Raw genomic sequence first — 27,461 nt, forward strand, 5'->3', positions numbered from 1 at the left:
ATGTCAGCTACTTGACCATACAAAATCTTTCCTCGCAGCTCCATTTCAAAAAAAGGCTTCGAACTAACCACATTGGGCAGTGACCTCTGAAAGATATCAAGGATCTTTTAAGAGCTGATTCAAACTTAGAATCATTACTTCATTGAATAAAAAAAGCTTTACAGAAAGAGTTAAATGCTTGAAAAGCTCGATTTTTCTATTATTTGTACACTCTTTAAAGGTTTTGTTTTGATTGAAAGGTCTGATGATGCTGATGTAGTAAAAACAATTGCGACAAGATTAGAAAAAGGTTTTGAAAAAATGAAAATACATTGAATAAAAAAACATTCCTCAAACAAAGGGGCTTTTACTGATACTCTTTCGAATGTTTTTATGTTTATAATAAATAGAACATTTTCTATTTTATAATCAAAACATTCTATTGCAAATTTGCTCGAAATCAACTTTGCTATTTTTTTGTTTACAAAAGCAATAGAATGTGAGGTCACATCTCGAAACAACTTTTGATCTTTCACTTGTTTGCAGGATATCGTTGCGTAAAAAGTAGCTATAATTTATCTGACTCATAGTGAAGACACTGCCTAAAATAAGCTCCTTTTATTCCCGTAGAAAACCTTTAACCAATCTTAATACTATTTAAAAGAAAGGTTTAGAACAGAAATGAATGAAAACAACTTGTAATGTATTTTTTCATATTTTATAGTTATTATTTCCCTATAAAAGGTGTACCAATTTAATTTTTTTATTGTTCATAGTAAATAACGTATGTACAAGAGGTAAAAGTCAAAATACTCACAAATATACGACGACAAACTCTTTCAATTATCTTTTAGCTTTTTCTTGAATAAAAGAGTAAAAAAAGTACTTGAAGCCGTGTCATACTGTAAATACATTTCAAAGGGGTGTGGTGTAAGCTCCCTCGCAAGCAATTGTTTTCTCTTTTATTGTTTCCTCTTTTAAGTTGAAATTATAAATAATGACAGTAAAATCTTATTTCAAGAAGATAGTGGCAGTCTTTTTTGGAAAAAGAACAAACAAGAGATTTTCAATGAAGCATAAAAATAAAATAATCTGGTCACATTACGATTAGATGTTATTAAATGGAAAAAAATTCTAGTTTATTATAAAATTTCTATAAAAAACTGTTAATCTAAAATTTTTGATTGAAATCTAAAATTGTGATATGTGGAGTGTTCATCAAACGTTTTGAAGGGTTTGTTGTATCAAGATGTTTCGACGCAACCCCAGTAGTTGTGAAAGCAGTGTATGTGATAAATTTTTCCTTTACTCGTTGCAATGGTTAGGAAATGGTTCAATCTAATGTCTATTCTTCTCCAAACTGCCTCTGTTCTTCTATCAAAAAGATCTTCCAGATGATCAAAAATTTAATGCCATTCTTCTAACTGAAACAAACAGGTCCTACGGTGACTCCAACTTGTTCAGTTTCAGTAGCAATGAATTTTCCAATATCTTGAACTGGGAATCCACGGAGATTGTCGGAAAAGATTTCAACAACGCGACTATGCCATTGGTTATCTTTGATCTGAAAAAGAAAAAGAATTGACATTATTTATTTCTCAATAGGAAGTCCAGGAAGTGCTGGAAATCCAGGTCCTCCCGGTCCAAAAGAACCTCCAGAAGATATGTCTGGTGCAATTATGTAGGATTTATAGATTTGTGTTAGTTGGCTTTTGCTCAATAAAGTTTCGCCTCTTACTTTTTGTTTATCAGATAAAATGGCTTGTTTTGTGATAGGTAGGTGCCTATAACATCATCGTCTTTAATTTAACGGCACGATTCGCAAAAATTCTCTGTACGACGGTAGAGTAATACCAAACGTATATTATATCTATTTCAAAAGAGTTTTTTCCAACCTTATTCTGAATTTAATGATGATAGGAATTCTTAAACTTAACTAAGTCTTCAAAAAAGATTAGATTTCTTGACAAGATTATTTCTAGCACCCTCCTATCTCTTCCATCCCCATGTATCCCAGGCTTTATTTACTTTACTGCTAGGCATCAGAGAATACCCTGGTGTTGCCTTACGGGAGCCCGCGCCCTCTTACGAAAAGCTAATAATTCACTGGGAACGAAATCGAGAACAGATCTTACCGAGCATCCATTAGAGATGGTTTTTGATCTCATACCACGTGGTAATGAATTGAATTCATATTCTTTATTCTCATCCGTCATAATGCTCATATCTCCATTAGAGTTTTTACAATGAAGTGTAATATTCTGTCGAACGGTGTTACTTAACAATCTCATCATTTTCAATTGTACCAAATCGGCAGCATATGAAATCTAAAAAGGGAAAGAAAATTTGATACAGTCAACTCTCTCTAATTCGAATCTCTATCATTCGAATCTTTCTCTAATTCGAACTAAAATATTGCTCCTCTCAGCTGGAAAGTTGTTTCAATTACTCTGTAATTAGAATCTCTCTCTAATTCAAAGAAAATGTTTCCTCAGTTAAAGATCAAATTAGAGTGACAGTCAACTGTAAAAATACTCGTTTGTCTGTTTATCATTCGATTGAATTCATTACAGTTTGTTGAAAAATTTATGCTTTGTTGATTGATAAAAAGTCAAGAGTCAGCCCTCGTTTTCTAGTATTTTCGTCATTCCTTTTTGCTCTTGAGACTTTGAAGATATGCAAGCTACAAACTATTTGGAAGCACTTGTTCCCGATACTTGAACAATTTATTTTCTATTCCACCTCAGAAAGTTTCTCAACTCTTAGCACGGAGATCACACATAACCATATAAGCTTTATTGATATTTTTCGAGTTGGCAGTAAACAGAGATTGAAGCTGCGAGGAGAATGCTCTACCAATAATGCTCTACCCAACTATTGTATACTTACGCCTTCTGGTTCATCCATGTATTCTTTGAAAGCCCATAAGAAAGATGGTTTTCCAGTGAACCAAACATCTTTATCGGCTTCCGGTTGTTTAGCATAAACACATGTTTCATAATTGGTGGCATTGCAATGAACCAAAATGGCGTCGTGTGATGATCCTTCATTTGGATCAATCCAGTAGTCGCCTGAAATTAGAATGGGTGGCATATGCCATTTCACAGTCGAAATGAATCATGGGTAATCAGGACTGGTTGCGCTCTAATAACGACTTCCGGTTTGCTAGACGCAAAAATGTTCAAAACTTTTGTCCAATAGTAAGTCGTTATTAGCACAGTGGTCCTGATTACCCATTACGCTTTGCGACTGTGAAATGGCCTAGGTATCATAAGTTATAAATAACTAAAATGGGGAATTCTTTGTTTTTAAGACAGCAGCCGACTCTTTCTTCCTTGAGAAGAAGGACATTTAATCGAAGTCAATAACTCAAATCTTTCCTTGAATAATATAATAGGTGATCGCTTTGACATCAAAATACGGAGCTTCATTTTAGAGCTAGTAAATCGAGAGTAGACTAGCTTCCACACATACCTGATGATAATCCCTTTCTTGTTCGGAAGAGATCAGCACACGTGGTTGCTGGGTTAGCTTTGGTTCCCAAAGATTTTTTGTTGACAATATCATCCATAACACGATTCCACAAGTTGTCGAAGTTTTGGAATACCCTGTAGTTCTGTTGGGAAAAGAAAAAAATCGTGATGCTTTTACTTAATACAAATCTTGTAAAACATTAGTAAGGGTTTAACTTTGATGACTATAAGATTGCAAGATCGGAAAGCAACTTCTAGACAGCTTGAGTTACGTGTATCCTATCCTCCATGTGTTCACTTGATCAGAAATGGATTTATTACCCAATTTTTATCCTAGGTATCATGTTAATAAAAGAGAAAATATTATACCTCTTTGAAGATGGATTCAATATCGTTGTGGTTTTCAGCAGATCTTCGTTGTCTGTAATAACCAGGACCTTTCATGTTATGTCCAGTATTCAAGTAATCCCAGAAGTTGCCGGCTAATGCACCAGACATATCTCCTGGAGGTCCTGGTGGACCTGGGGGACCTGGATTTCCAGCACTTCCTGGACTTCCTCCAGGTCCTGGAGCACCAAGGATACCTTCGTTACCAATTTGTCCTTGGTTTCCCAGAGATCCTTTGGATCCTTCTTCGCCATCTGGTCCGTTTGGTCCAGAATCTCCAGGGCTTCCCTATACATGGAGAAAAAATGTTATTAGATAAGTCTTCTTTCTAATATAAAGAGAGAAGATTTTTATTTCCTTTTATCTCGATGTATCTCCAGTATTTCAATATAAGTGAAAATGAATGGCTATAACGACTTTGTTTGTCTCTCTGTTATCATATAGAGCAAATACGTATTCTATTCTCTAACGTTTAAGTCTATAAAAAAGTTGAATGATCTAAAATTAGATTTAGAATACTGTAAATTTTCGATCATCCAAAATTGTCTTAAAATATTGACCCTATCACCAAAGAATCAACTCAAAGTTAAAAGTACCTGTGGTCCATGGTGTCCACGTTCTCCTTGTGGGCCTTCATCTCCTTTCTCTCCTGCATCACCAGGTGGTCCTTGCATACCATAACGTCCCATGTTTCCTTTCTGTCCTTTGGAGCCACCACGTCCATCAGAACCAGTCTTTCCTTTACCACCACGGTCTCCTTTAGGTCCTGTCTTTCCACGGGCACCTGGTGCTCCAGGGTTACCATTGGGTCCTTTAGGTCCTTGTGGTCCATCTTCACCACCGACTCCTGGCTCTCCAACATCACCATTCTCACCAGTAGATCCTGGTGCTCCATTATCTCCTTGTTCACCAGAATCTCCTTTAGGTCCAACACCACCGTTATCACCGTCAGTTCCGTTGTATCCTGGCTTTCCATCGCGACCATCACGGCCAATGACACCAGTGGGTCCTTGAGGTCCTTCTTTACCACGTGATCCACGTTTACCTGTTAATCCATTCAAACCGTCAGGGCCAACGTAACCTTTAGGTCCATTATTTCCAACAACACCAATTCGTCCTGGAGGTCCTCGTTGACCTTGTTCTCCTGGTGGTCCTTGTGGTCCTGATGATCCTGAAAGTCCGTTTGGTCCTTGTTTACCAGCAGTTCCTGGGTTTCCTGGAACACCGTCTTTTCCTGGCTTTCCACTTTCTCCTTGTTTGCCAGGTCTGCCAGCATTTCCTGGGTCTCCAACAGGTCCTTTGTTTCCGTCTTTACCCATTGGTCCTGGGGCTCCTTCTGGGCCTTCCGGTCCTTGTGGTCCAGGTGGACCTCTTGGTCCTGGCATACCTTGTGGACCAGTCTCTCCGATTTCTCCGACTTCTCCAACTTGTCCACGTTCTCCAATTTCTCCGATTGGTCCCTAGAAAAATTGTGATTTGATTTATTTTAATGACATTATCATTTGCAATATCTTACATGTCAAAATAAAGACACGTCAATGGTCGAAATATTCTTCCAGCTATAAACGACCTTTTTTATTTTGTGTACCTTTTTTAGCTTTTTATGTTTCACCTATTTTATTATTTTATGTCATCTTTTGTTGTCTAACCTACTGAATTATAGTATTTCTTACATGGTGTATTCGCAGCACCAAAAGAACAACGAAATATAATTATTAGAAAATGCAAGTCTTTTTCTAATAGCAACAAAGGAGACTTTACTTACAACAAGACCAGGTTGTCCAGCGGTACCAGCAGGTCCTTGTTCACCATCATCACCAGAATCTCCTGATGATCCTTTAGCTCCACGAACTCCTGGTGGTCCAGTTGGTCCCTATCATTGGAAAGAAAAAGAATCAACCATTATAACAACGAATCTTTTTTTGTTTTTATTCAAACTTAATGTTTGAAACTTATGTATTAATTTTCAAGATGCTTTTAATTTTATATCATCCAACTTCAGATTCGATTCAACACTTACTTACATCGATGCATTTATACCACATTTTATCCATTCAATAATTACTCATTAACAAAAGCACTCTGCGCTCAATACTGGTTAATACTTACTCTAAGTCCGACAGGTCCTGGTACTCCTGAGGCTCCGGTTTTTCCTGGTGCACCAATGTCACCTGGTGGTCCTTGAGCTCCATCAAGTCCTGCAGCTCCATCTGGACCCTAAGAGAAATACGAAAGAATATTCCAGTCAAATAGGGCTTGCAAGCTGAAGATGAGATTTGAGTGGCATGGCTTTGAAACTACAGTTTACAGAGAGACTTATTATCGTCTTACATCGTTGGTTTAACTAGAAAACGGACAGTGACCAATCTTGTACCCAGAGCCACTTGCCGCGTGAGTGCTATCAGAATCTTTGAAAAGTGAACTAAGGGACTGTGTACGAGTTTGGACAATGATAACTTAATTTTAAGATTAATCCAAAAAAAAAAGTAAAGGTGTTCTTTAGAGGTTCGAGTTAATTGTAATCTCATTTCATTGATAAGACTTTTCTATAGAAAAAAGACAGCGACAACTTACTGGGCTTCCACGTGCTCCATTGACTCCACGTGGACCTGAAGATCCTTCTGGACCTCGTTCTCCTGGTCGACCGTCTGATCCTTTTGGTCCTGCTGCTCCTGGTGCTCCCTTGAGAAAGAAGAATGGTTGATTACTTTATTGAAAAGTCTATTTTGATGATAATTTTTTACAAGGGACTATTTGTACGATTATTGTAATTGGTGTTCTACTTAATAGGATCATCAATTTCTGGCAATTTTTAACAGTTTCTCGAACAACTAAATGATTCTCTACAGTAATTCAATTGATGTGTGTTTTGTTTGATTCAATAATCAGCCTTGGACAAAAGACATGATTTTCACAAATTATTATTAGAGTTCTTTCTTACTGGTTTTCCATTAGGTCCTGGTGTTCCACGTCGGCCAGGTCGTCCTGGAGTTCCTTCACGTCCTCTGGCACCTGGGTTTCCTGGTGATCCTGGTGGTCCCTGATCTCCTGGTCCTCCATCTTGTCCTGGATCTCCACGTTCTCCTGGTTTACCATTGTTTCCGGGGGATCCTGGTAATCCTGGAGCTCCTGGTACGCCTTGTTCTCCCTAGAATGGAGTGATATCAAAATAATTTAGTAGGTGCCTTTAGAATAATTTTCTTTAAATAATTCTCACTATTTTATTGATTTCTTAGGAGTTTATAGTTCGAGAAAATACGATGATTAGTCTAAAGAGAGTAGTAAATTTAGGAAGAAAAATGCTTGAAGCTGGCGAGTGCTTCAATTTATGTAATTACTTTCCTAAAAGTGGATTAAATAAATTCCACGATGGAGAATTAAATCACCCAAACAATCTTGTCAAATCAAATAACTCGGTTACAAAATATCGAAACTTTGGTACAAAATATAAATCAAAAGCAAAATATCACTTACCATCAAACCTGGGTTTCCTGGTCGTCCAGAAGATCCTTTGCGTCCTTGGATACCATCAGATCCTGGTAACCCAACAGCTCCGGTAGGTCCTGGTGGTCCTTGACTTCCTGGAGTTCCGCCGGGTCCTTGTTCTCCACGTTCTCCACGAAGACCCTAAGAGAAGGAAGAAAAGCTATTTTAGATCGTCAGATTTTTCAACAATAAGCGATGACTGTTTTCCCATCAAACAATAAACAACGAGTTCACCTAAAAGGCCTAACTCGAAAAGAGTATTATGATCAAGCCAAGTTTGGTGATGTGAATGTTGTGAAAGACTTTTTTCAGTAAAGAATAACTTACATTTTCACCAGTAGGTCCTGGAGGTCCTGCAGATCCTCTAGTTCCTGATGCTCCACGAGCTCCTTTGACACCAGTTGCACCTGTTCGTCCAGTGTTTCCAGTATCTCCGGGATCTCCTGTTGTTCCTGGTACACCACTTGTTCCTTGAACACCTTGGATACCTTGAGGTCCTTGTGGTCCTGGGTCTCCATCTTTACCGTTCAAGCCACGTTGACCATCTTTACCATCGCGCCCTGTTAAACCTGGTTGTCCAACGTTTCCTGGTTCTCCTGGGAATCCTTTGGCTCCAACACGTCCTGTGTAGCCACGAGATCCTTTTTCTCCTTCAGGTCCAACTTCTCCTTGTTTACCACTGTTACCTTTAGGTCCTGTTCTTCCTGATTGTCCTGGATCTCCGGATTGACCTGGTAAACCTTGGCTACCTCGGACACCTTGTGTTCCACGTCGTCCAACGGGGCCAGTCTTTCCTTGTTTACCTTGTTGGCCAGCAGGTCCTGGTGGTCCGATTTCTCCAGCAACACCAGTTTCTCCTTTGTTTCCTGGTGTACCTCGAAGACCGATTTCTCCGCGAAGACCTTTTACACCTACGAATCCAGTTTCTCCTTGAGCTCCTTGTGGTCCCTGGTAAATACGGAAAACATAAATAAGTTTAACTCTTCAATTATATATTTCATCTGTGTGTATATACTTGAATTAAAAAATAGAAGAAGGCTCATGACATGTCTATGAAACGCCTAATGTCAGGAATTTGTTTGAATTATCAGCATATCAAGACATACTATTAAGCTACAATTTCTACTTACAGCTTCTCCTCTTGGTCCAGGTGGTCCAGCAGGTCCTGGTGATCCTTGTGGTCCTTCTTTACCTTCAACTCCAGCGTCTCCTGGTTTACCATCGTCTCCAGCAGGTCCAGCTAAACCTTGAAGACCTGATTCTCCATCGGGTCCCTTTTCACCGGCAACACCTTTTTCTCCTCGAGTTCCTTGCATTCCTTGTTGTCCTTTAGCTCCGGCTTGTCCGCGTGGTCCAGTGGGTCCTTTCAAACCGATTGGTCCCTAGGAATAGAAATATGATTTGATAAACGTCTTTCTGAAATGAATTGCTTGTATGTTTCAAGATGGATAATGAAATACAAGGTAGAGCTTTATTTGTTGGTTTTCCAACAGTTCTGCTGGCTGCTCAGAATACAACATCAGGCAGCTTTCAATTGAAAAAGCCATATACGAAGAATTAAATTCCAGGCAAATTTCAACGAATAGAATTCTGACTGCATTTAACAAAACTTACAGCATCACCAGCTGCTCCACGTTTACCGTCTTGACCTCTCAAGCCACGTTGTCCTGGTGGCCCTTCTGGTCCCTCGGGTCCTTCAGGTCCTGGGAAACCTGTCTCTCCAACGGCTCCTTGGTCTCCTTTCTCTCCTGGGTAACCCTATAAGATGTGTCAAAAAATTTTCTTTGAGCCTATTTCAACATCTTTTGAAATTTTAAACAAAAAGTCTTATTCAAGAACAAAATCAATGCACATAACTAGAATTCATGATATGCACCATTGCAATATCTTCTGATATTACATCATGGACCCAATAGCTGATTGATTGAAAGTGACGTAAAATCAGTCAATACGTCACTTTCAACCAATCAGCTGTTGGGTTCGCGGAAGACATTACATAACTAGAATAAAAGCATCAACTTGAGAAATTTTGAATTTCTCGTTTTCACAGTCTTCATTCTTGATCATGAAAAAGTCGAAACTCGTATTTTTCTTGAAATTCAATTTACCTTAGCTCCAGTGCGACCAGCTTCTCCAGGTTCTCCTGAAGCTCCAGCTAAGCCAGCTTCTCCTTTGAAACCGAAAGGTCCTTGAAGACCACGTCGACCTTGTGTACCAGTTGGTCCCTGCTGTCCAGGTTCTCCAGCAGCTCCAGAGTCTCCTTTGTCTCCCTGGGATGTTAGAAATATTAATAGACTTCAATTTGTGTTCTTACAATTTGTACATTAACCCCTATAAGATGGATTACACTACTTGACATTCATTATTGAGGCTAGTTGAAGATCTGAAAACTTAACATATCATCTATTGAAATTCAATTTGAAGGTTTTATTAGGATATCAAAAAGTAAGAAAAGCAATATAACTATAGCCACATTTCCCTATGTTCCGCTTCGTTTAAAAATTCAGTAAACAAATATTTATACTCTTCTAATCAACTTACAGGGTTTCCGTTTTTTCCTGGTTCTCCTTTAGGTCCTGGTAAACCAAAGAATCCACGTGATCCACGTGACCCTTTGCGGCCATCTTTACCACGTGGTCCATTGTCTCCAGCTGGACCAGTACCACCAACGATACCAGCTTGTCCTGGTGGCCCTTGTGGACCTTCTCGAAGATCATAGATGATACCTCCAGGTCCTGGGAATGGAGTACCTTCAATGGAAGCTCCAACAGATTCGCCTTCAGGATCAGGTCCTTTGGTGCTTGAGCCCTCACCAACACCTCCTGGTGGTCCTCGATCTCCATCTTCTCCTTTGAGTCCTTTCATTCCAGGTTCACCCTGGAAACGATGGCAAAAAATATCAAATTTTAAACTGTCATTAAAATTTTGTCATTAGAATTTCAGTCTATTCATGATATGCACCGTTACAATGACTTGCACGGACCCAGCAGCTGGTAGGTTCAAAGTGACGTATTGAATGATTTTACATCACTTACAACCAATCAGCTGTTGGTTCCTGTGATGTAATGTCAGAAGACATTGCAATGGTGCATATCATAGAAAATATGCACCTATCAACCCTTTCGCCACAGGGAATTGAATAGATAGAATGACGTCAATTTCCGGTATCTGTGAGCATGTCAATGCAACGCCTTCAGACATTTGATGACATTCGATCCTGGTAAACTCGAAACCTAATTCCCGAAACCGAAAATTTTTGATGGATGTTTGTCCCCTTCAGTGTTTACCAACATAAAATATATAGAATATTTTTATACAGCTTTGTGATAAAATTTTTTTTTAGAAAAGTGTAGAAAGCGAAAGCATTTGAGGAAAAACTCTAAGGTGGTGAATTATGTCCATGAATAATTTACAGAATTTATGTTAAAGAAAGTTTCCATTTCATACTTATTACTCTTATCAAGAAGCTTTGTTTTATACTAGAGAGATTCCAAACTTACTTTTGGTCCTACAACACCTTGTGCTCCTTTCATTCCGTCCATACCTTGGTCTCCCTAAAAACACACAAAAAATGTTTGATCAAATAAGATTTTTACGTGAAGCCTTTTACCTTAACTTTATGTTCAACGATAAAAAGGGTTCAAAAATTAGATCACTGGGTGTTAGCAAGCACATGGAGAATTTCCAGAAATTCGATAAGATTGACCTATACAAACACATCAACATTAAAACAATCATGCAGATATCAACTTGCTATTAAGGACGATACCAATATTCAACCAACCTTTTCTCCATCAGGCCCTGGTGGTCCTGGATCTCCTGGTTCGTAGATGATTGGAGGTTCAACAACAGCTGAAAATAACACCAAATAAAACAGCAAGTCAATGAGTGATCTCTTATTATTATAAGATTGATAGATTGTTCGGGGGGTGTCTACTAGCTTATAATTACTAGGTTATATTACTGTAGAAAGCTGTTATTACTGTTGCAAATGTTATATAAGTGTTAAGATTGTATAATTTGGTTTTACTGACTTTCTGATGTATTCTGGGTTATGGTTATTATTTATTACTACTACTGATGCATGCTGGATGTTGGATAAACTTTTCAAAAATTTCTAAAATAAACATCCATTTCCAAAAGAAATATTTTTTTTGTCTAATTTTTTTTTTTCAGCATTTAAAACTTTCTGATTGAAGAACAATAGGAAGGGTTGAATACAAAAAAGAAAAAGAGACAAGATCAATTTATTCTTAACCAAAAAATAATTTACAATGATTTTGCGTTTTATTTTCAGGGGCACACGAGTGATGATGCATTTTGGGTAATCATGGTTGGTGGAATCTTGGAATATTTTGGTATGTTGATTATTTGACTATTTACTTCATTTGGACTTGAAAGGAAGCCTTTTTTACCAAAACAGTAGGATTTCAGGACAAACTTTGATCTGGATAACCCTCATCTCCCTAAAAGGAAAATGTGACAGGCTTTTAGACTAAGTGAAAAGACGCCTTAAGGAGCTTTCAGATTGGTCAATAAAAAAATCAACAAGGAAGTAGGCGACTTTGATTTGCTCAAATTAAAGGGTATAGAATATATTTTCATTGTTTGCTGTGCATTTAGGGTATGTCGTGTGTATTGTATAATAGTTTTTCATACGAATTAAAATGGGTGTTATTAAAGTTGTAAAAAGAATGTGTTTGTGCACAAACCATAAAATGTATGTAGATAGTCTTTGTTGGACGAATCGACACCATGACGTCTCTAGGGAAATTCTTGCCTTGAGTTCTCTTGTATGTGTGCACGAAGTATAGTTTTTTTTTTTGTTTGAAATAGAATCTTTTGTATAGAGTGAGCGTATAAGGGGTGTATTTGTGTGCTTTTGTAATAAGGGGTGTATGTGTATGTGAATGTTTTGTTTTCGGAGTATTTTTTTTATTTGTTTTTGGAAATGGATGTTTGTTTTTTTCTTCAAAAATTTGTAATCCTCCAGACAAAATAAGTTGTTAACCACTATAGATCTAATCTTTAAAATTAGCAAAGTTAATTGGTGTGTTAAAGTTTTCAAAACTAATATTTTTGCTTAAAAAGCTGGAATTCCTTGAACTGCTGTATTATTAGGGTTTCTTGATTTTATTGTGTTTGTAATTTTGAATTAATAAGTAATTATTGTTATTGATTATTATTATTGTTTTGGTCTATCTAAGTTCTCTTCGCAATCTGACATTAAGGTTAAGTACTTGGTTAATCATTTTTGTTTGTCAAAATTAGCTTCTTATTAAAAATTCAGTTTCTGATAAATTATAGTTAGCTTTGTTTGGGAGTATCAGACTTTAAAGCTAAAATTGGTTATTGGGTGATTAGTTTCAAAGGGCTGATTATGATTCTGTAAGTCGTGTCATGGTTATTATAATTTTTGATGTTTTTTCTTTGCTGAGGGAGGTTACAGTTTTTTTTAAACAAAAAATGGAATAAGTGTTTTGATTGTATGTGTATTGTGTGGATGGGTAATTATATGTGCATTTGTGCATATATTATGCCTAATAGATTGATTGGTTGATTGTGGTGGTGAGTGCTTTTAGATATTGAATGAGATTGTTATAACTAATGTCTCAAGGAAAACATCAAATCCTATCCAAGATACGTGATAATGTTGAAACATCCAGAAAAAAATTTCTTTTGAAAACTACGTTGAAGAATACATCCAATATTTTTAAGCCTTCGGATGTTCTTAACTTTTTGAGTCTAAGCCTAAATTATTGTTCTTAACTTGATCTTTTTTTTAACCATTTTTGTGTGATTTATTGAGAAATTGAGTGTTTTAAAGTTCATGAAGCCGTAGAATGTTTTCAACTTGTTCTTAAAATATTTTGGCCATCGAAGCCATGGTCTTAAATAGTTTGTTCTTATATCAAAGTGTATTTTGAAGATTATTGGCATTAATTATGGTATGTTTTCCTTGAGACACCTGTTAAAAAGTCCAAGATATGCGCCACTGTAAATGAAATTATGTAATGTTTTTCAAAACACAGCACTAAACTTACAGCCAATCAGCTGCTTTAAAAGTGACGTAATGGTTAATGACATTACAGTGGTGCATATCTTGAATACATAATGTGATTTGTGAATAAAGTACTCATTGATTTTTAAGAAAGATACCTGAAGCATATTCGCAAGAATCTTCAGCCAGCTGTCTCATTGCATTATACATGTCATCATAATTAGCAGCAAGGAAAACATTTTTATCAATAGGTGGTGTAATAACTTGTGATAAATCATCCAAATTTATTTTATCTCCGACTGAGACAGCCATTATACGGATTCCACTGTATAGTTTACCGCCAACTGTTACGTTTTGTCTACGTAATGGCCACGAAGCGACGTCGAGACGTTTTGATTTATCGACATTACCGTCCGTCACAACAATGACTACCTAAGGCATTGAAATGGGAAAAATGCACTCTTCATTATAAGGACAATGAGGCTCAAAATTGGTAAAAGATAAGAACAATTTAAGAACAATCTTGTGCCTGGGATTACTCAATTTCAAGCAATTTAGGGGTTAAAGTAGTAAAAATTTGGGTAAAATACTTCAATTCCACCCCTATGAAAAAGACCATGATAATAACAGTTTGAGGCTCAAAGTGCCAAAAAAAATAAGAAAAGTCAAAAATCTACTGGTTTTTATTAGCAAAATAATTTGATTGGTGGCAAAGCCCAAAGGTTTAAACGGCGTGAAAAGCAAAACACTGTCAAATTTGATAAATTTCGGCTAGTTCCTTTGTCTAAAATTATTTTCTGTACGAAGAAAAAGAAAAACTTTATTTTGGGAACTGAGAATCTACAATCCAACGCTAGGAACTAACCTTTTTGGCATCAGGCCGTCCGCTTGGTACTCCTGGTGGGAATACTTGAGCTGCTGCTGTTCCCAAAGCAATATCAAGGTTTGAAGAAGATCCACCAGAGTATGTCAACCCATCAACTTTGGTTGATAAATCTGTAATCGTTTGTACTGGATCGCTTGATCCTGGTTTTGGCAATTCCATTTGGAGTCTGGCTTTATCACTGTATGTCATGACAGAAACATGGGTACCATCTTGTGCTACGTTGAACCATTCCATGAATAATTTGACGAATTCTTTTGATTTTTTGAATCCTTTTTCACCAGTTTTGGATGAGTCATCAAGCATAACGAGAAGGTCGATTTTATCTTCACACCCTGGTGAAATAAATATGTCATTCGAATTAGAGACAGATTCGAATTACAGAGAGTAATTATTAAACCTCTTTCTCAAGCTGAGGGGACCAATACTCGAGTTCGAATTACATAAAGATTTGAATACTAAAGGTTCGAGTTGACAATAAAGCTAGAAATCTCAACTATTACAGAAAATCACGAAATTTTAAATGAATTCATAATATGCACCATTGCAATGTCTTCCACGGACCAAACAGCTGATTGGTTGCAAGTCACGTATTGACGGATTTTACATCACTTTCAACCAATCAGCTGTTGGGTCGGTGATGTAATGTCAGAAGACATTGCAATGGTGCATATCGTAAATAAATTACAACATTTCCTTTACTTTATTCATCGAAATTCAATGAATGATGTAAAAAACACGTTATGAAATGCTTACGTTTTCCACAGTATTGGCAAGACTTTCTACAACCATCACTGACACACTCTTGGAAACCTGGACAATCTAGATCAGATTGACACAAGTTATCGAATACACCACAAACTGCTGAAAATTGTTCTTTGCATTCCCTTCGTCTTGTCTTTGCTATAAATGAGAAAAAGTTCAATTTAATTTAGTATTTTCATCAAAAAAAAAACGTCTTATGTTCTCAAGTCTTGTCTTGGAAAACAGTACAGTAGATTGAGAAACAGTAATAGATAGTAAATATTTTGACACTAGAATTTCAAGTTACAATATTTATACGAACTCGTTTATATGCAGTTTTTGACAAATTAAGCAAATCGAGAAAGATACAGGCAGCAAGTAGCAAGTATACAACTTTGTAGCTTGCGAGTCATTTTTAAAGGTCCAAACCCAACTGAGAAAGACTCTTCTTTTCGTAATTGTAGTGCTTACGGTGTTAGAGGTTCTTCCGTCACGGACGGATTATTACCGAGTTTATGTATGTGTGTTTATCAGCGACGGAGACGGTAAGGTTCTAATTTGGCTAGATCATGACCAACTGAGGACGACGGTAAATCAGCACTTTTACCGTCCTCGATTTTGCAGGTCAGAACTGCGGGTTTTTCCAAATCGCTTCAGTCACTTTACCGTCCTCAAAAGTGCAAATACATAAACTTGCTACTATCTCCGCACAGTTTACAAAGAGGCTTTTCCGTATCAAATTCTGCATGATTTACTAAAATTTCAAGATTTCTGTCTCAGACGAAAAAATCTTGCTTTGACCACTGTATTAAACAACCTACCTGAACAAATTTCTTCAGCGATTCTCTGTTTTGTTTCCAAGTTCAACAGATCCCGTGAATCAGAAACACTGATCACTTTAGCTTCATTTGGTTCAGATGCAATCTCATTCAATGTTGATAATTGACTCGCTCCACCAACATTAACAATCATAATCGAGACATCTTTACCAGCTTTCTTTAACGATTTAGCTGCCTCGATAGCCCTACTTTCTTGAGCAGTTGGTATGTTGCCACTTGTGAAGATAACCAAGACACGTGGTTGAGCTTGTCGAACACCAAAGCTGACCTTAAACATCTCTTTGTTAGCATATTCCAAGAAATTTCCCATATTACTGACTGAGCCTCCATCCGATTTGAGACCAGCAATTTTGGCTTTGACCTCATCGGCAGATTTGAATGCATTGAAGGGTGCAATATAGCCTGGAGTGTCGCTAAATGTTGATAAACTGATATGTGTAGAGGCTGCACTGACTTTGAAATTGTCAACAAGTTGTTCAGCGAGTTTCTTCATGTCAATAAAGTTGTTATCACCTGAGGATGTCGTTTCAAAAGCAAACGCCAAATCGATTGCTGTAATACAAGCTAAAATAAGAAGGAAGAATTGGATAAGCTTCACTAGAACCAAAGATTAAAAGAAAAACACATATTAGACTTTAATTCCAACAGCTTAAAGACCGTGGTAGATTCTAAAATACTCTTCAACTTTTTTAGAATACAAGCTTTTTATAAGAATAATTCTATGCTAAGTTCCTTTACTTAAAGACTTAGAATCAATTTTAAATCTGTTAAAATCTGTTAAAATCAGGACCTCTTTAGAGTAAGTTCTAAAGTGTCTAGTCTCAGATTGTTCTTAATTTGTTCTTAGGTTTTGGCTAATTGTTAGTCTCGGGTTCTTATAAAATTGTTCTTATAAATGTCATACCTGTAACGGGTTGTTCACAAGTTTGTTCGCAATTCTTCAAGCAGCATTTACGTTCGTTTGGACAATCGACATCGACATCACAATTATACACAATATTGCCACAGCTCTCTGGGATTGGTGGCTCCTCACAGATACCAGGTTTACCAGAACAAATCATACTCGAAATCTTTTGAATAAAAATACCATTAATCAATTCTGAATATGAGTTTTGTGGATTCACATATCGATTTAATGGTAATGAAGAAATAGCATCCATGTCAGCTAGACTTGCTTTTTCACCAATAGGGATTGTTATAATTTGAACACCATTCTCCTTAAGTTCTTCAACAGCATCTGATAATGGTTCCAAACACGTACTACAATCACTAGCCGTTAACATGACCAAGACTTTCGGAACCTTTTGTCTGGCGTATCCATCTAAAGTGAAGACATCACTGGCAACCATTCTTAAAGCTAAATCTATATTAGCTTCTGTATCACCTAAATACGGAATATCATCTGCAACTAGCAAGAAATCATTCTGGGTAGTCGCTTTATCAAGTGTAAATACAGTCGTTGCGTCTGAACCGAATACTGAGGCAGACATATGTGAACCTGTCTCTGATATAACGAATTTGTATCCAACAGCTTTAACAAAGTTCACCATCATATTGAAATTCTCTTCACCGACGTTGACAGAAGTATCAAGAGCAAAGTGAATATCAATTGGTCGAGTACATCCTAAGAGAAAGAAATACAATGATTATTTTGATTAAAAATATTACAATATATTTGTAGAAATTCAAAGAATTTCTGAATATTTCTGAAATTCATTTATGAATGCATTCGTTCATCGAATCGAAATCGATCTACCTTGAATCGTAAGATTTAAAATCTTGTTACCTTAAAGGAGGAAAGGATTGCTTAAAAGGATCATTTTGGCCGGGAATTTAATTCGGTGCTTGCAGGATGCTTTTGGTCAAAATTTGCTATTAAATATGAAAGGAATCTTTTTTAAGGTCTGCAATAGAACGATTTAGAAATGCAAGAGATAAATGTAAATTTGGCGAACTACGGACCTTTACACGTCTGTTCAGTGATACTTGCTACAATGGAGACCAACTCATCGACATCTGATGATCTGAAGACACTGGCATCGTCAGATGCAATATCCAACAATTCACCAATATCATAATTCTTTCCTATACCAAGTGAGAAAATTTGTACACCAAGATCTTTGAGTGGACGTGACGCGATATGAAGATCAACTGCGTCAGGAGCGTCCTCTCCTTTCGTTTGACGACCGTCTGTCATGACCAGGACAATCTGAGAAGTAGAGAGATCATTAGCCGGTAATTTGTATGAAAACCTGACTGAAGTCGATTTATTTTATGTGGATAGCCAACTATATTAGGACTTTGGGACATTTGGCTAGAATAGAACACTTGAGTCGAAGTGGAGAGTCGAGCCTGAAACCCGGGTTTCTTTTCAAACGCCAAAAACCACTTTTACATCGATCCTTATAGAGTTTGATGATTTAATTTACGATTCTATTTCTTCCTCCCAACTTATCACCTCATCTGCAACAAAAAACACGGTTAACGCTTCTGTTGGAGGGATTGGCTTTCTTCTTTCATCTAGAGCAGCCAGCAACTTAATAAGAATTGAAAAAATTACACCTAGAATCGTGATTGCTGAATTTTCCAGCAACCCAGTTTTAACAGTAGTGTGTGCCTATAGCCCCCACAACAGTGCTCCCGAGGAAGATGTCGAGGAGTTTTATTCGTCACTTAAAAACTTGCTTAGCCATATTCCAAGGCATAATTTTCTCTCCATAGCCGGTGATTTTAATGCCAAACTTGCCTACCCTGATGTTCCTTTTTCATTTGACAAGGCTACAAATCGTAACGGTGAACACCTTTTAGATCTTCTACAAGAATTTGACCTTTTTTCCTCAAATAGCTCATTCATGAAATGTGCTAATCATCTCTGGACCTTCAAATATCCAAACGGCGATAAAGCACAGATCGACTATATCATTTTCCGGAAAAAATGGCGTAATAGCATACAGGACTCAAGAGCATATTCTTCCTTTGCTACTGTGAGTACTGATCATCGCATCGTATCTTCTAAGGTCAAACTTAGTCTTCGCTCTTCTAAACCTTCAAAACCTAATCCTTTAAAACAAATAGATTGGAAAAGAGCCTCTACAAATCCTGAAGTCTGTAGCATGTTTGGAATTGAGGTCTTTAACCGTTTCTCTACTCTTTTCAACGAAGAATTGACCAAAGATAATGTTGAGCTAGCGTATTCTTGTCTTAAAGATTCCACAGAAAAAGTTGCTCTAGAGCAACTTCCAAGAAAACAAAAACGAGCTAAATCAGACCCAAAAGAATGTTCCTTAGTCAAGAAAGCAAGAGAAAATCTAACAAAAGCTTCCTCTTTGTATAATGCAGCACCAACGCGGAGACGCAAGGAGCAACTTAACTCTGCCAAGATTAAACTTGACGAGGCCAACCTAGAGGCTCAAGTTTCTTTTATTGATACTCAGCTGAAGGACATGTCTGAGCAATTTTCCAAAAATTCTCATCGCGATGCTTGGAAAGTAGTACAACAACTAAGTGGCAAGAACTCAAAACCGTCCATCCAGCTGAAAGGTGGCTCGGATAAAAAACGCTTAGATAATTGGTTACAGCATTTCAAAAATCTTTTAGGTAAAAAACCGGTGTTAGCAACAAATAACTTTCTTCCGCGAGAGCAAATTTCTCCCCCTCTAGATATATCTACTTTTTCTTTTTCCATGGAAGAGTTGACAAAGGTCCTTTCCACAACAAAATCATGCAAGGCCCTCGGTCCAGATAACATTCCACCTATTATCTGGAAGGACAGAAATTTTCATGATATCCTTTTAAAGCTATGCAACCTCGCGTTCGAAGACAAAGTTTGTACAACACACTGGTTAAAATCGACCATCGTTCCAGTACCAAAAAAGGGAGACCTTAGTCTTGCCACAAACTATCGTGGTATCTCTCTTCTCCCAATCGCAGCAAAAATCTATAATAAGCTTCTTCTAAATAGAATACGGCTTCATGTTGAACCCATTCTTCGTAAAAATCAAAACGGTTTTCGAAGTGGTCGTTCTACTTTAAGCCAAGTTCTTGCTTTTCGACGAATCTTAGAGGAAGCTAGAAACTTCAATCTTGAAGCAATTTTGATTTTTGTTGATTTCAAGAAAGCCTTTGATTCGGTTGATCGCGACTTAATGTTTGATATTCTCTCTCTTTACGGTATCCCTCAAAAGATCATTGATGCCATAAAACTTCTGTACACTAATACAAAATCTTCAGTACAAACACCTGATGGTGAGACTTCAACCTTTTCTATTTTAGCTGGTATTCTCCAGGGTGATACCCTTGCACCATTTCTCTTTATTCTAGTTGTCGATTACCTTATGCGCGTTTCTGTTGATAAAATATCTAGCTGCGGTTTTCTTCTTCAACGTAGGCTTGGTCCACGTAACCCTGCCGTTCATTTAACAGATACAGACTTTGCTGACGACATAGCACTTATCAGCTCTACCCTAGAGGATGCACAAAATCTTCTAATTGCTCTTGAATCTGCTGCAAACTGTACAGGCCTATACCTCAATGAGTCCAAAACCGAATATTTGACTCTTAATGTTAACGCATCATCAGACAATATTAAAACAATATCTGGTACAAACCTACGAAAGGTAGAAGACTACAAATATCTCGGTTCTTACATCTCTTCTTCTGAAAAAGACTTTAAAATTCGCAAAGGTTTAGCTTGGAGTGCATGCAATAAGCTACATAGTATTTGGTCATCTTCCTTCATCGACTCTAGTCTCAAAGTTAAAATTTTCAAGTCAACTATTGAGCCAATTCTTATGTATGGTTCAGAAACCTGGTCCCTTACCAAAAAGTTTGAAAAGCAACTAGACGGTACCTATACCAGACTTCTGAGAAGGGTTAAAAATCTCTCTTGGCGTGACCATCCAACAAAACGTACCATATACGGTTCCTTGAAACCAATCTCTCTCCTCCTTAAAGCCAAGCGCGTTCAATTTGCTGGTCATTGTTTCCGTGCCTCATCTGAGGTTATTTCCTCCCTATTGCTTTGGAAACCTAAACGTGTGGCTCAGAGATCGAGAAAACTTACCTTTCCGGATGTGGTGAGCAGGGATACAGGCCTTGATCTTAGCGACCTGGGCACTGCTATGCGCAACCGCGACTCCTGGCGCCAGCGAGTGGAATCCATTGTCTCGACTGCGGTCGAGCAATGATGATGATAGAGTTTGATTAAAGTAAGAGAGTTTTCTTCATTTAGATCTGCTGAGTTGAGTCTTATTTTCACGGACCACATGGTTATGGTTAATGACACACAATGGCTTTTTAACGTTCATATAACATTATTTGTATGTTAAGGACGTTACAAGAACCTTGTTTTGACGTTCTGTACCAACTGGTTACTATGTCTTACCTTTGGTTTATCAGGTCTCATGCCACCTGCCTCTGTAAACAACTCCTCTTTAGCTTTCTTCAAAGCCAAATCTATACGAGTTTGTCCTTCAGTCACAACGATTTTATTAATTTCATTGACAACATTTTCCCTATTCAAGTCATCTCCTTCGAATTTATTGAAATTAAAAGCCAATTTAGCATCATCGGAATAATAAATAACGCCAACATGTGTACCATTTGGTCGGATATCAAAAGCATCTACAATCTTGGCGACGAATTGTAAGATCTTTTGGAAATTTACACTACCGATGGATCCAGATGCGTCAATAATGAAACCGAGATCAACAGGAACAGCACATACTATGGTAGTGAATATAATCAGAGAAGTGTTAGCGAGCTTTGTTGTCTTTTATCTCTTATCTTTTAACTTAGACTATGAGCTAATTTGTTGTGTAAATCCCGACTTTCAGGTTTCCAATAAGCGTTAGTTAATTTTCGAAAATCTCAACCCCCTGTGCATTATTATTTTAGCCTCCCTCTAGTAAATCTATACCGGACAATTTCATAAGATCTTATGAGCATTGTTAATAGAAATTGACTTGTAAAGGTAAAATAGGAAGAATCTCAGAAGCATTGTATTAGGTAAAGTCGAAATCACCTAAAAATACAAAACACCTCTGTCTCACAGCCCCGGTGGAACTTTTTTCCTCAGTGGGGATAAAAATCCAGTGGAGATGGTTTTGGAGTGCAGTTTTTAAACATGGATTTTCGGATGGGGATGAGATCAAAGCCAAATTTTCCATTGGGGCTGGGGTCCTAGTGGGTCTGTGACACAGGGGTGTTACAGAAGAATTTCCAAGAAAGACTCAAAAAGAAAGTCAAAAAGAAATAAATTAAAAGAACCTTCTGTTTTTGTTTCATCTGCCACTGGTTCTGTACATTTTAATTCGCATCCGTCAGAACAACATTTCGTCTTGCCTGGACATTGCTCATCAAAAAGACATTCGTTGTTGATGGTTTCTTCTGGTGGACATTCTGCTGTCCGGCTGGCTTCCGGGCAGGTCCCTTCTTTCACCGCTTCTGCATGGACGGGATGGAAGAAGAATATGTTTGAGTTAGATCTATTGTAACTTCGTGTCATCTATACTTTACCTGTTGTTGTCTTGTAGTGGTCCTTCGGTTTGAATTCTATGTATGGGATATTGTTGATCTTGATGCAGGACAAAATCTTTTGAAACTTTTTGGCTTTCCTGGAGTAGCTGTGTTCTTCAATCTGTTCCTTGCTTGAGAATTATTTGTTTTTGTTGATTTATTCTTTTGGTTCCGGCCGCCATTTCGATATCAATTTAAAAAAAATCCTGAAATCGCAAATTATTCGCGCTACCTGTCGCTTCTTGAATTTTTTTTTTTATATTTTTATATCTTTCTTTTTCTTTTATTTAACTGTCTTTCTACGAGTTTTGGAACTGTCTCCCTTACTACTCAGTAATCAGATGTTAAAACTTGCATGCATGATAAACTTTCCTGAATAGGAGAATGGGGAGAGTACGATTCATAAGTGTTCCGAGTCTCAATGAATGATAATAAGTGAAGTTTTTGGAGCTTTTGATAGTTGTTAAAGGTTGAATCTAAACTCAAAGTTGTTCTTTAAGCTATTTGACTTTAAAAATGAGACGTTTGGAAATTAGTCAACTTTGGTGAAAAAATGTTGAGGATTTATGTTATCAAACCTGCTTCTACACATGTTCCAGCATTACATCTATCAAGACAACAAACTTGGTTACTACCGCAATCATTATTGCCGGAGCATTCAGTTGGTGCAGAACCTGGTGGTCCGCATTCCTGATTCGGATCTATCGGTGTACACTCTTTCGGGCGTGTCTCTAGAAAATGTAATGATTGTTATAGAGGTTAATGATAAATGAGATGTTAGAACAATGCTATTATAAAAAGTAATGATATAACCACAAGATTCAGGTGTACTGGCCCGGGGGCACTCAAGGTAAACGACCTACCATGCGCGCGGCCCTTAAGGGTATATTTTCCAAGATTCCCAAGGTGCACTGTAAGGGTCGAAATCAGCAAAGATGGGAAAATTGCACTACTCTAAGGGTGTAAAATTTCGAAATCTGACCATATTTTGCTTGAAAATGGTCAAAAATTTTCAAATTTTGCAAAATTTTCTCTGCACTGTAAGGGTCTGATTTCTAATTTAGGGCCGCACGTATGGTTGTTTTTGAATCGAATGCCCCCGGGTGAACTGGTGATTGATGGTCACGTTAACCAATGAACTTGGAGTTTACGATACCGGCGTTGATTTTTTTATGTGAAATCGGATGATCGGGTGATGAACGTGACCCGATACTATTTGTCATCAGTGGTCAGGCACGACGCACCGGGTACGGTAGGTACGGTGGCCGCCGTACCAGATTTTTACAGAAAATCTCGAAATCGCCTAAATTTCCACATTTGCCGTACCAGATTTTTAAGCTTCCGTCGTGCCTAATGGTGATGTTAACGGGATGTTGATGGGGATTCATTAATGATGAATTTCGAGGATCTTTGAGATTGAAGCTTGTCTTCAGATGACATATTTTTGAAATAAAGTGATTTGTTTGATGACACGATGGTGAGCATATCCTGACGAATTCAATCGTGTATTGGTAGAAAATATCTGCTGAAGTGAATTAGTTTTTAGTAGTGTAAAACTGAGTAAAAAGTATATTCTAGGTTATTATATTTTATAATGACGGTCAGAAAATCTTGCCTTTGAATCATAACAAAAAAACTGTCCAAAGATTATAAGCTGATAGTCTGCCTAAAGTTGTAATTATAAATTTTTCGAACGCTAAAAATTTCTAATTTCCGAATTGAAAAATTATATCAAATAAATAATAATAGTAAAATTTTGAAGATAGATAATAAAAGAACTTCAAGGAATATGGTGATCAAATTCATTTAAATTAGAATAAAATAGTAAAGGACAACGCCCTCTCTCCACAAAAACAGAACAAATTCATTGGTGGACCCACCCGCATTATGTAAGATTTTGTTACTGTCGATTTTAAGAAGGTTATATGATTTGCAAAGCTCAAAATTCCTTTTTTTCATTAACTCAAATACAGTAAACTATAAAATGATTCGTCACGGAAGCCTATAGTGTAATATTATTTTTCTTTGTTTTGATTAAAGCAATGAGATTGGGGTCGAATAATTTCATAGCATTCTAATTGGCTCATTTCCTTTGAGGTTGGACAAAAGTTATGTCTAATATGGGGTATAAAACCTAATGCAAACCCTCACAAAAAAAGAAATATTCAAATAATTTATCTTTCAAGGATCCTTATGACTTTTGGGGTTTTATTGGGTGTTTTTGGATGTCTTGATAAATTAAGAAAATGTATGTTTTTTTTATAGGAAGAAGAAGAACATAAGAACACAAGACTTTGAAGGCCAAAAATATTAGGAATAACATTTTAAGACTTCACAGACTCTAAAACACCCAATTTCTTATTATACTAAAAAATGGTGAAAATGAGAACATGTTAAGGACATTTTAAGGCTTGAAACTGAAAAGCCAAGAACATCTGAAGGCTCTTAGTTGATCTTATAAAAAACGTGCAGGGGGTTAACGAGGTCTGAAGGCTTACATTATGTCCATTAAATCAGACGTTAACGGGTCTCTAAGAAGATCATGAAATATTTGTATTACTTTATTTTTATCTTTGTATAAAATGCAATAAGTAGCTGTCATCAAAGTAGAAAAATAAGGGGTTTGCCTAGTAACCTATCAATGTACCATAAAAATGACGCTCTCGTGTGACTTTTGTAAAATCTGATCTAGGTGACTTTCATTCCAATGACTAAATATTTGGATTTATAGGCTATTAACATATTTTGGTTAGGGTTTATATCGCATATTTTCTTTTTATGTTATAAAGATATAAAGATATTTGAATCTCCTTGTGGTCAAATGGAACTCGTAACAACCCCAAATTATAATCTTCTCTTTCTAACACCTCGTAATTTTTGATTTTAACAAAAAATGTTCACTCTTGGTGATGATAGTACACGTCTACATTGCGTTTTTTAAACAAAGGAATATTGATTTTGTAATACAGTCAGGTCTGTTCATCCGTTCATCAATTGTATTAAAAATAGCAAGGATTAGATTTTTAATGGAAAGCAAGCCATATATTTGATAGCTCCAAATACTGTAACATTGGGAAATTTAGTAGGTTTCTTATCTAGTAAATTGTGGGTTGTTATAGTTTCTCCAATGACTGCAAATTATGATGTAGTTAAGAATTGAAAGTTGAATTTTTTCTTGTTTTGTATAAACATATACACCCCTGTCTCTTAGCATGCTCTTAGTTTGGGCTCAGATAAAAGCTGAAATAAGCAAAATCCGCTTTACTATATCACCCTACCCAGCAGGGGTGCCAAAATGTTTTTTTACTTGGATTCCCTATCTAAACATGAGTGAGTCATTCTAAACTGTTTTATTTCAGGGGTCAAGATCATCTATTTTTAAAGGGCAAATTTGAGACTTATTTTTTCCATTTTTTGCGGTAAAATTTTCAGCCAAAAAGGAAAGTTTGAGTAGCAAAAATAAGACGTTACTCTTTGTAAAATGAGTAAAAGACAGACAGTATTTTTGTTTTGAAAATTTTCGCTTGCTGTGAGCACCTTTTTCAAGTGTGGTTCGCCTCAGTCAAAAAGTGTCAAATTTTAATTTTTTTCATAATACATTACATAGTCATATAAAAGTCATCAAGGACACAACTGTTAGGTAAAGAGGGACTAATAAAGCCGACAATTTTGATATCCTTTTCAGATCAGTATTGAAAAGAAACCCCTTGTAGTATATCAAATAAAACAAAAATAAAGTTTCTTTTTTTCCCCACTTTATCAAAAAGTGTTGTCTCAGTAAATATGCGCCTAACAGTGATTTTCTTTGCTAGAGTGTGGTGGACAACTTTATAAAAACTCCCTCCTCAGTTTAAATATGTCAATAACCGTGAAATCGACCTTTTTATAAAAAAAAAGACGTTTAATTTCAAAATAATATTTTCTCAATATCAAAACCTTCGGGGTTATATTATTATTGTTATGACTACAAAATTTTTTTTAACTCACCCTTTGGAATTTCGCTAAAATCGTTTTACCCCATCGAGTTTATTTCCTTAATCAGAATTTTCAACAAAATTTAGAAGGCTCTCAAATCACACACAAAACACAATTTTTTTTTTGTCAAACAAAAATAAAGTACCCAAAAAGCATAATAAAAGAAACAATATGATTACAAAAAAAGTAAAAATAAAAATATGTCACCTTAACTTCCTTTTACTTAAAAAAATCTTGTAACCTTACCCAATTCATATTTTCATGTCTAATTGTAAGCAGACACTCTTAATTGTAAACACAACCATTTCTCCTCTCACATACTAGCTCTGCTACTCTAACTACTTGTATACAATAAAAAGACTCAACCCCTCTTATCATAATACCAAAATTCATAAGTTTTAACTAAATGATAATAATGATAAAAGCAACAAAAAGGGGATCATTTTTCCAAAATAATTACTGAGCTATAATTTTGTTGATTTTGGAAATACCAATAAGCTGTAAAAGATAGATTTTAAGATGATATTGAAAGACAATCTTTATACTATACTATTTCGGTCATATTCAATAATCAGATACAACATTTTTAGCAGATATTGGTAAATGCAAGGAAAATGGATTCCAAAAAAACCTATAAACAACTGAATTGAAAAAATTTCCGAGATAAAACACCAGGTCCTCATGACAACCTTACCTTGAGCATAAACGGTCACCAGTAAGCATAAAGCCAAAAAGATGCTCGCCTTGATAGCCATTTTGTGAAACAAGGGGTTTAACGGTGATATACCCGCTGCAATTAACCAAAAAGGTGGTTACACACACCGCCGATACTGCAAGTTCACAATTCTACCAAAAATGTGCCTATTTCTTTCCAAACACACACAGAAAAACACCAACACTTTTTTCAAAAAAAAAAGTGGCGTGCTTTTCTTTGCACTTTCACAGAAAGTCGAACGGCCTTTCTTTAAAAACCCGCGTCAGTTTTCAAAACGTTTTTATTTTGTACTGACGAATTTTTTTCACCGGGTTAATATAGTCATATAAACACAATCCAGAATGAAATCAATCCGGCCTCAAAAAAAAAAATATTAATTCTAATACGCATGCGTTGAATACTGGGAAGTTTCAATGTTGATATATAATTTTATTGTTCCTTTTGAAGTATGACTTGACAATCA

General features: G+C 36.6%; 2 protein-coding genes across 2 annotated transcripts in view; one reads left to right on the forward strand and one right to left on the reverse strand.

Annotated features, from left to right (window-relative positions):
• Positions 1–683: 683 nt before the first annotated feature.
• LOC136820010 (collagen alpha-2(I) chain-like) lies at positions 684–27,290 on the reverse strand. Its single transcript, XM_067076245.1, has 27 exons — positions 26,978–27,290; positions 22,060–22,236; positions 21,176–21,516; positions 17,755–18,001; positions 16,697–17,416; positions 15,775–16,356; positions 14,966–15,112; positions 14,192–14,544; positions 13,485–13,758; positions 11,110–11,177; positions 10,826–10,879; positions 9,867–10,202; positions 9,434–9,595; positions 8,940–9,083; positions 8,456–8,707; positions 7,653–8,273; positions 7,314–7,466; positions 6,781–6,987; positions 6,414–6,521; positions 5,949–6,056; positions 5,605–5,712; positions 4,436–5,299; positions 3,822–4,127; positions 3,454–3,595; positions 2,869–3,050; positions 2,115–2,306; positions 684–1,543 (listed from the first exon to the last, which is right to left on the reverse strand). The coding sequence occupies exons 1-27, from the start codon at positions 27,036–27,038 to the stop codon at positions 1,400–1,402; spliced, it is 7,053 nt and encodes a 2,350-aa protein (XP_066932346.1). The 5' UTR covers positions 27,039–27,290; the 3' UTR covers positions 684–1,399.
• The window catches only part of LOC136820012 (potassium voltage-gated channel subfamily H member 6-like), a 58,969-nt gene continuing 38,458 nt past the window's right edge, over positions 6,951–27,461 (forward strand). The window contains exons 1-2 of the mRNA XM_067076250.1: positions 6,951–7,016; positions 11,623–11,683. The gene's annotated coding sequence lies outside the window, so the exon portion shown is untranslated. The remainder of the gene's footprint in view (positions 7,017–11,622; positions 11,684–27,461) is intronic.

The sequence above is a fragment of the Clytia hemisphaerica genome, unplaced genomic scaffold, assembly GCF_902728285.1.
Source record: "Clytia hemisphaerica strain Z4C2 unplaced genomic scaffold, Clytia hemisphaerica genome assembly, whole genome shotgun sequence".
NCBI lineage: Eukaryota > Metazoa > Cnidaria > Hydrozoa > Leptothecata > Clytiidae > Clytia > Clytia hemisphaerica.

Bases quoted from the DNA above. Each gene is read 5' to 3' on its own strand.
- LOC136820010 (XM_067076245.1), bottom strand. From the start codon at position 27,038: ATGGCTATCAAGGCGAGCATCTTTTTGGCTTTATGCTTACTGGTGACC. The intron at 6,057-6,413 runs GTAAGTTGTCGC...TATTTCTCTTAG, and splicing joins ATGGAGCACGTGGAAGCCCA to GGTCCAGATGGAGCTGCAGG. The intron at 4,128-4,435 runs GTACTTTTAACT...CTCCATGTATAG, and splicing joins GTGGACACCATGGACCACAG to GGAAGCCCTGGAGATTCTGG.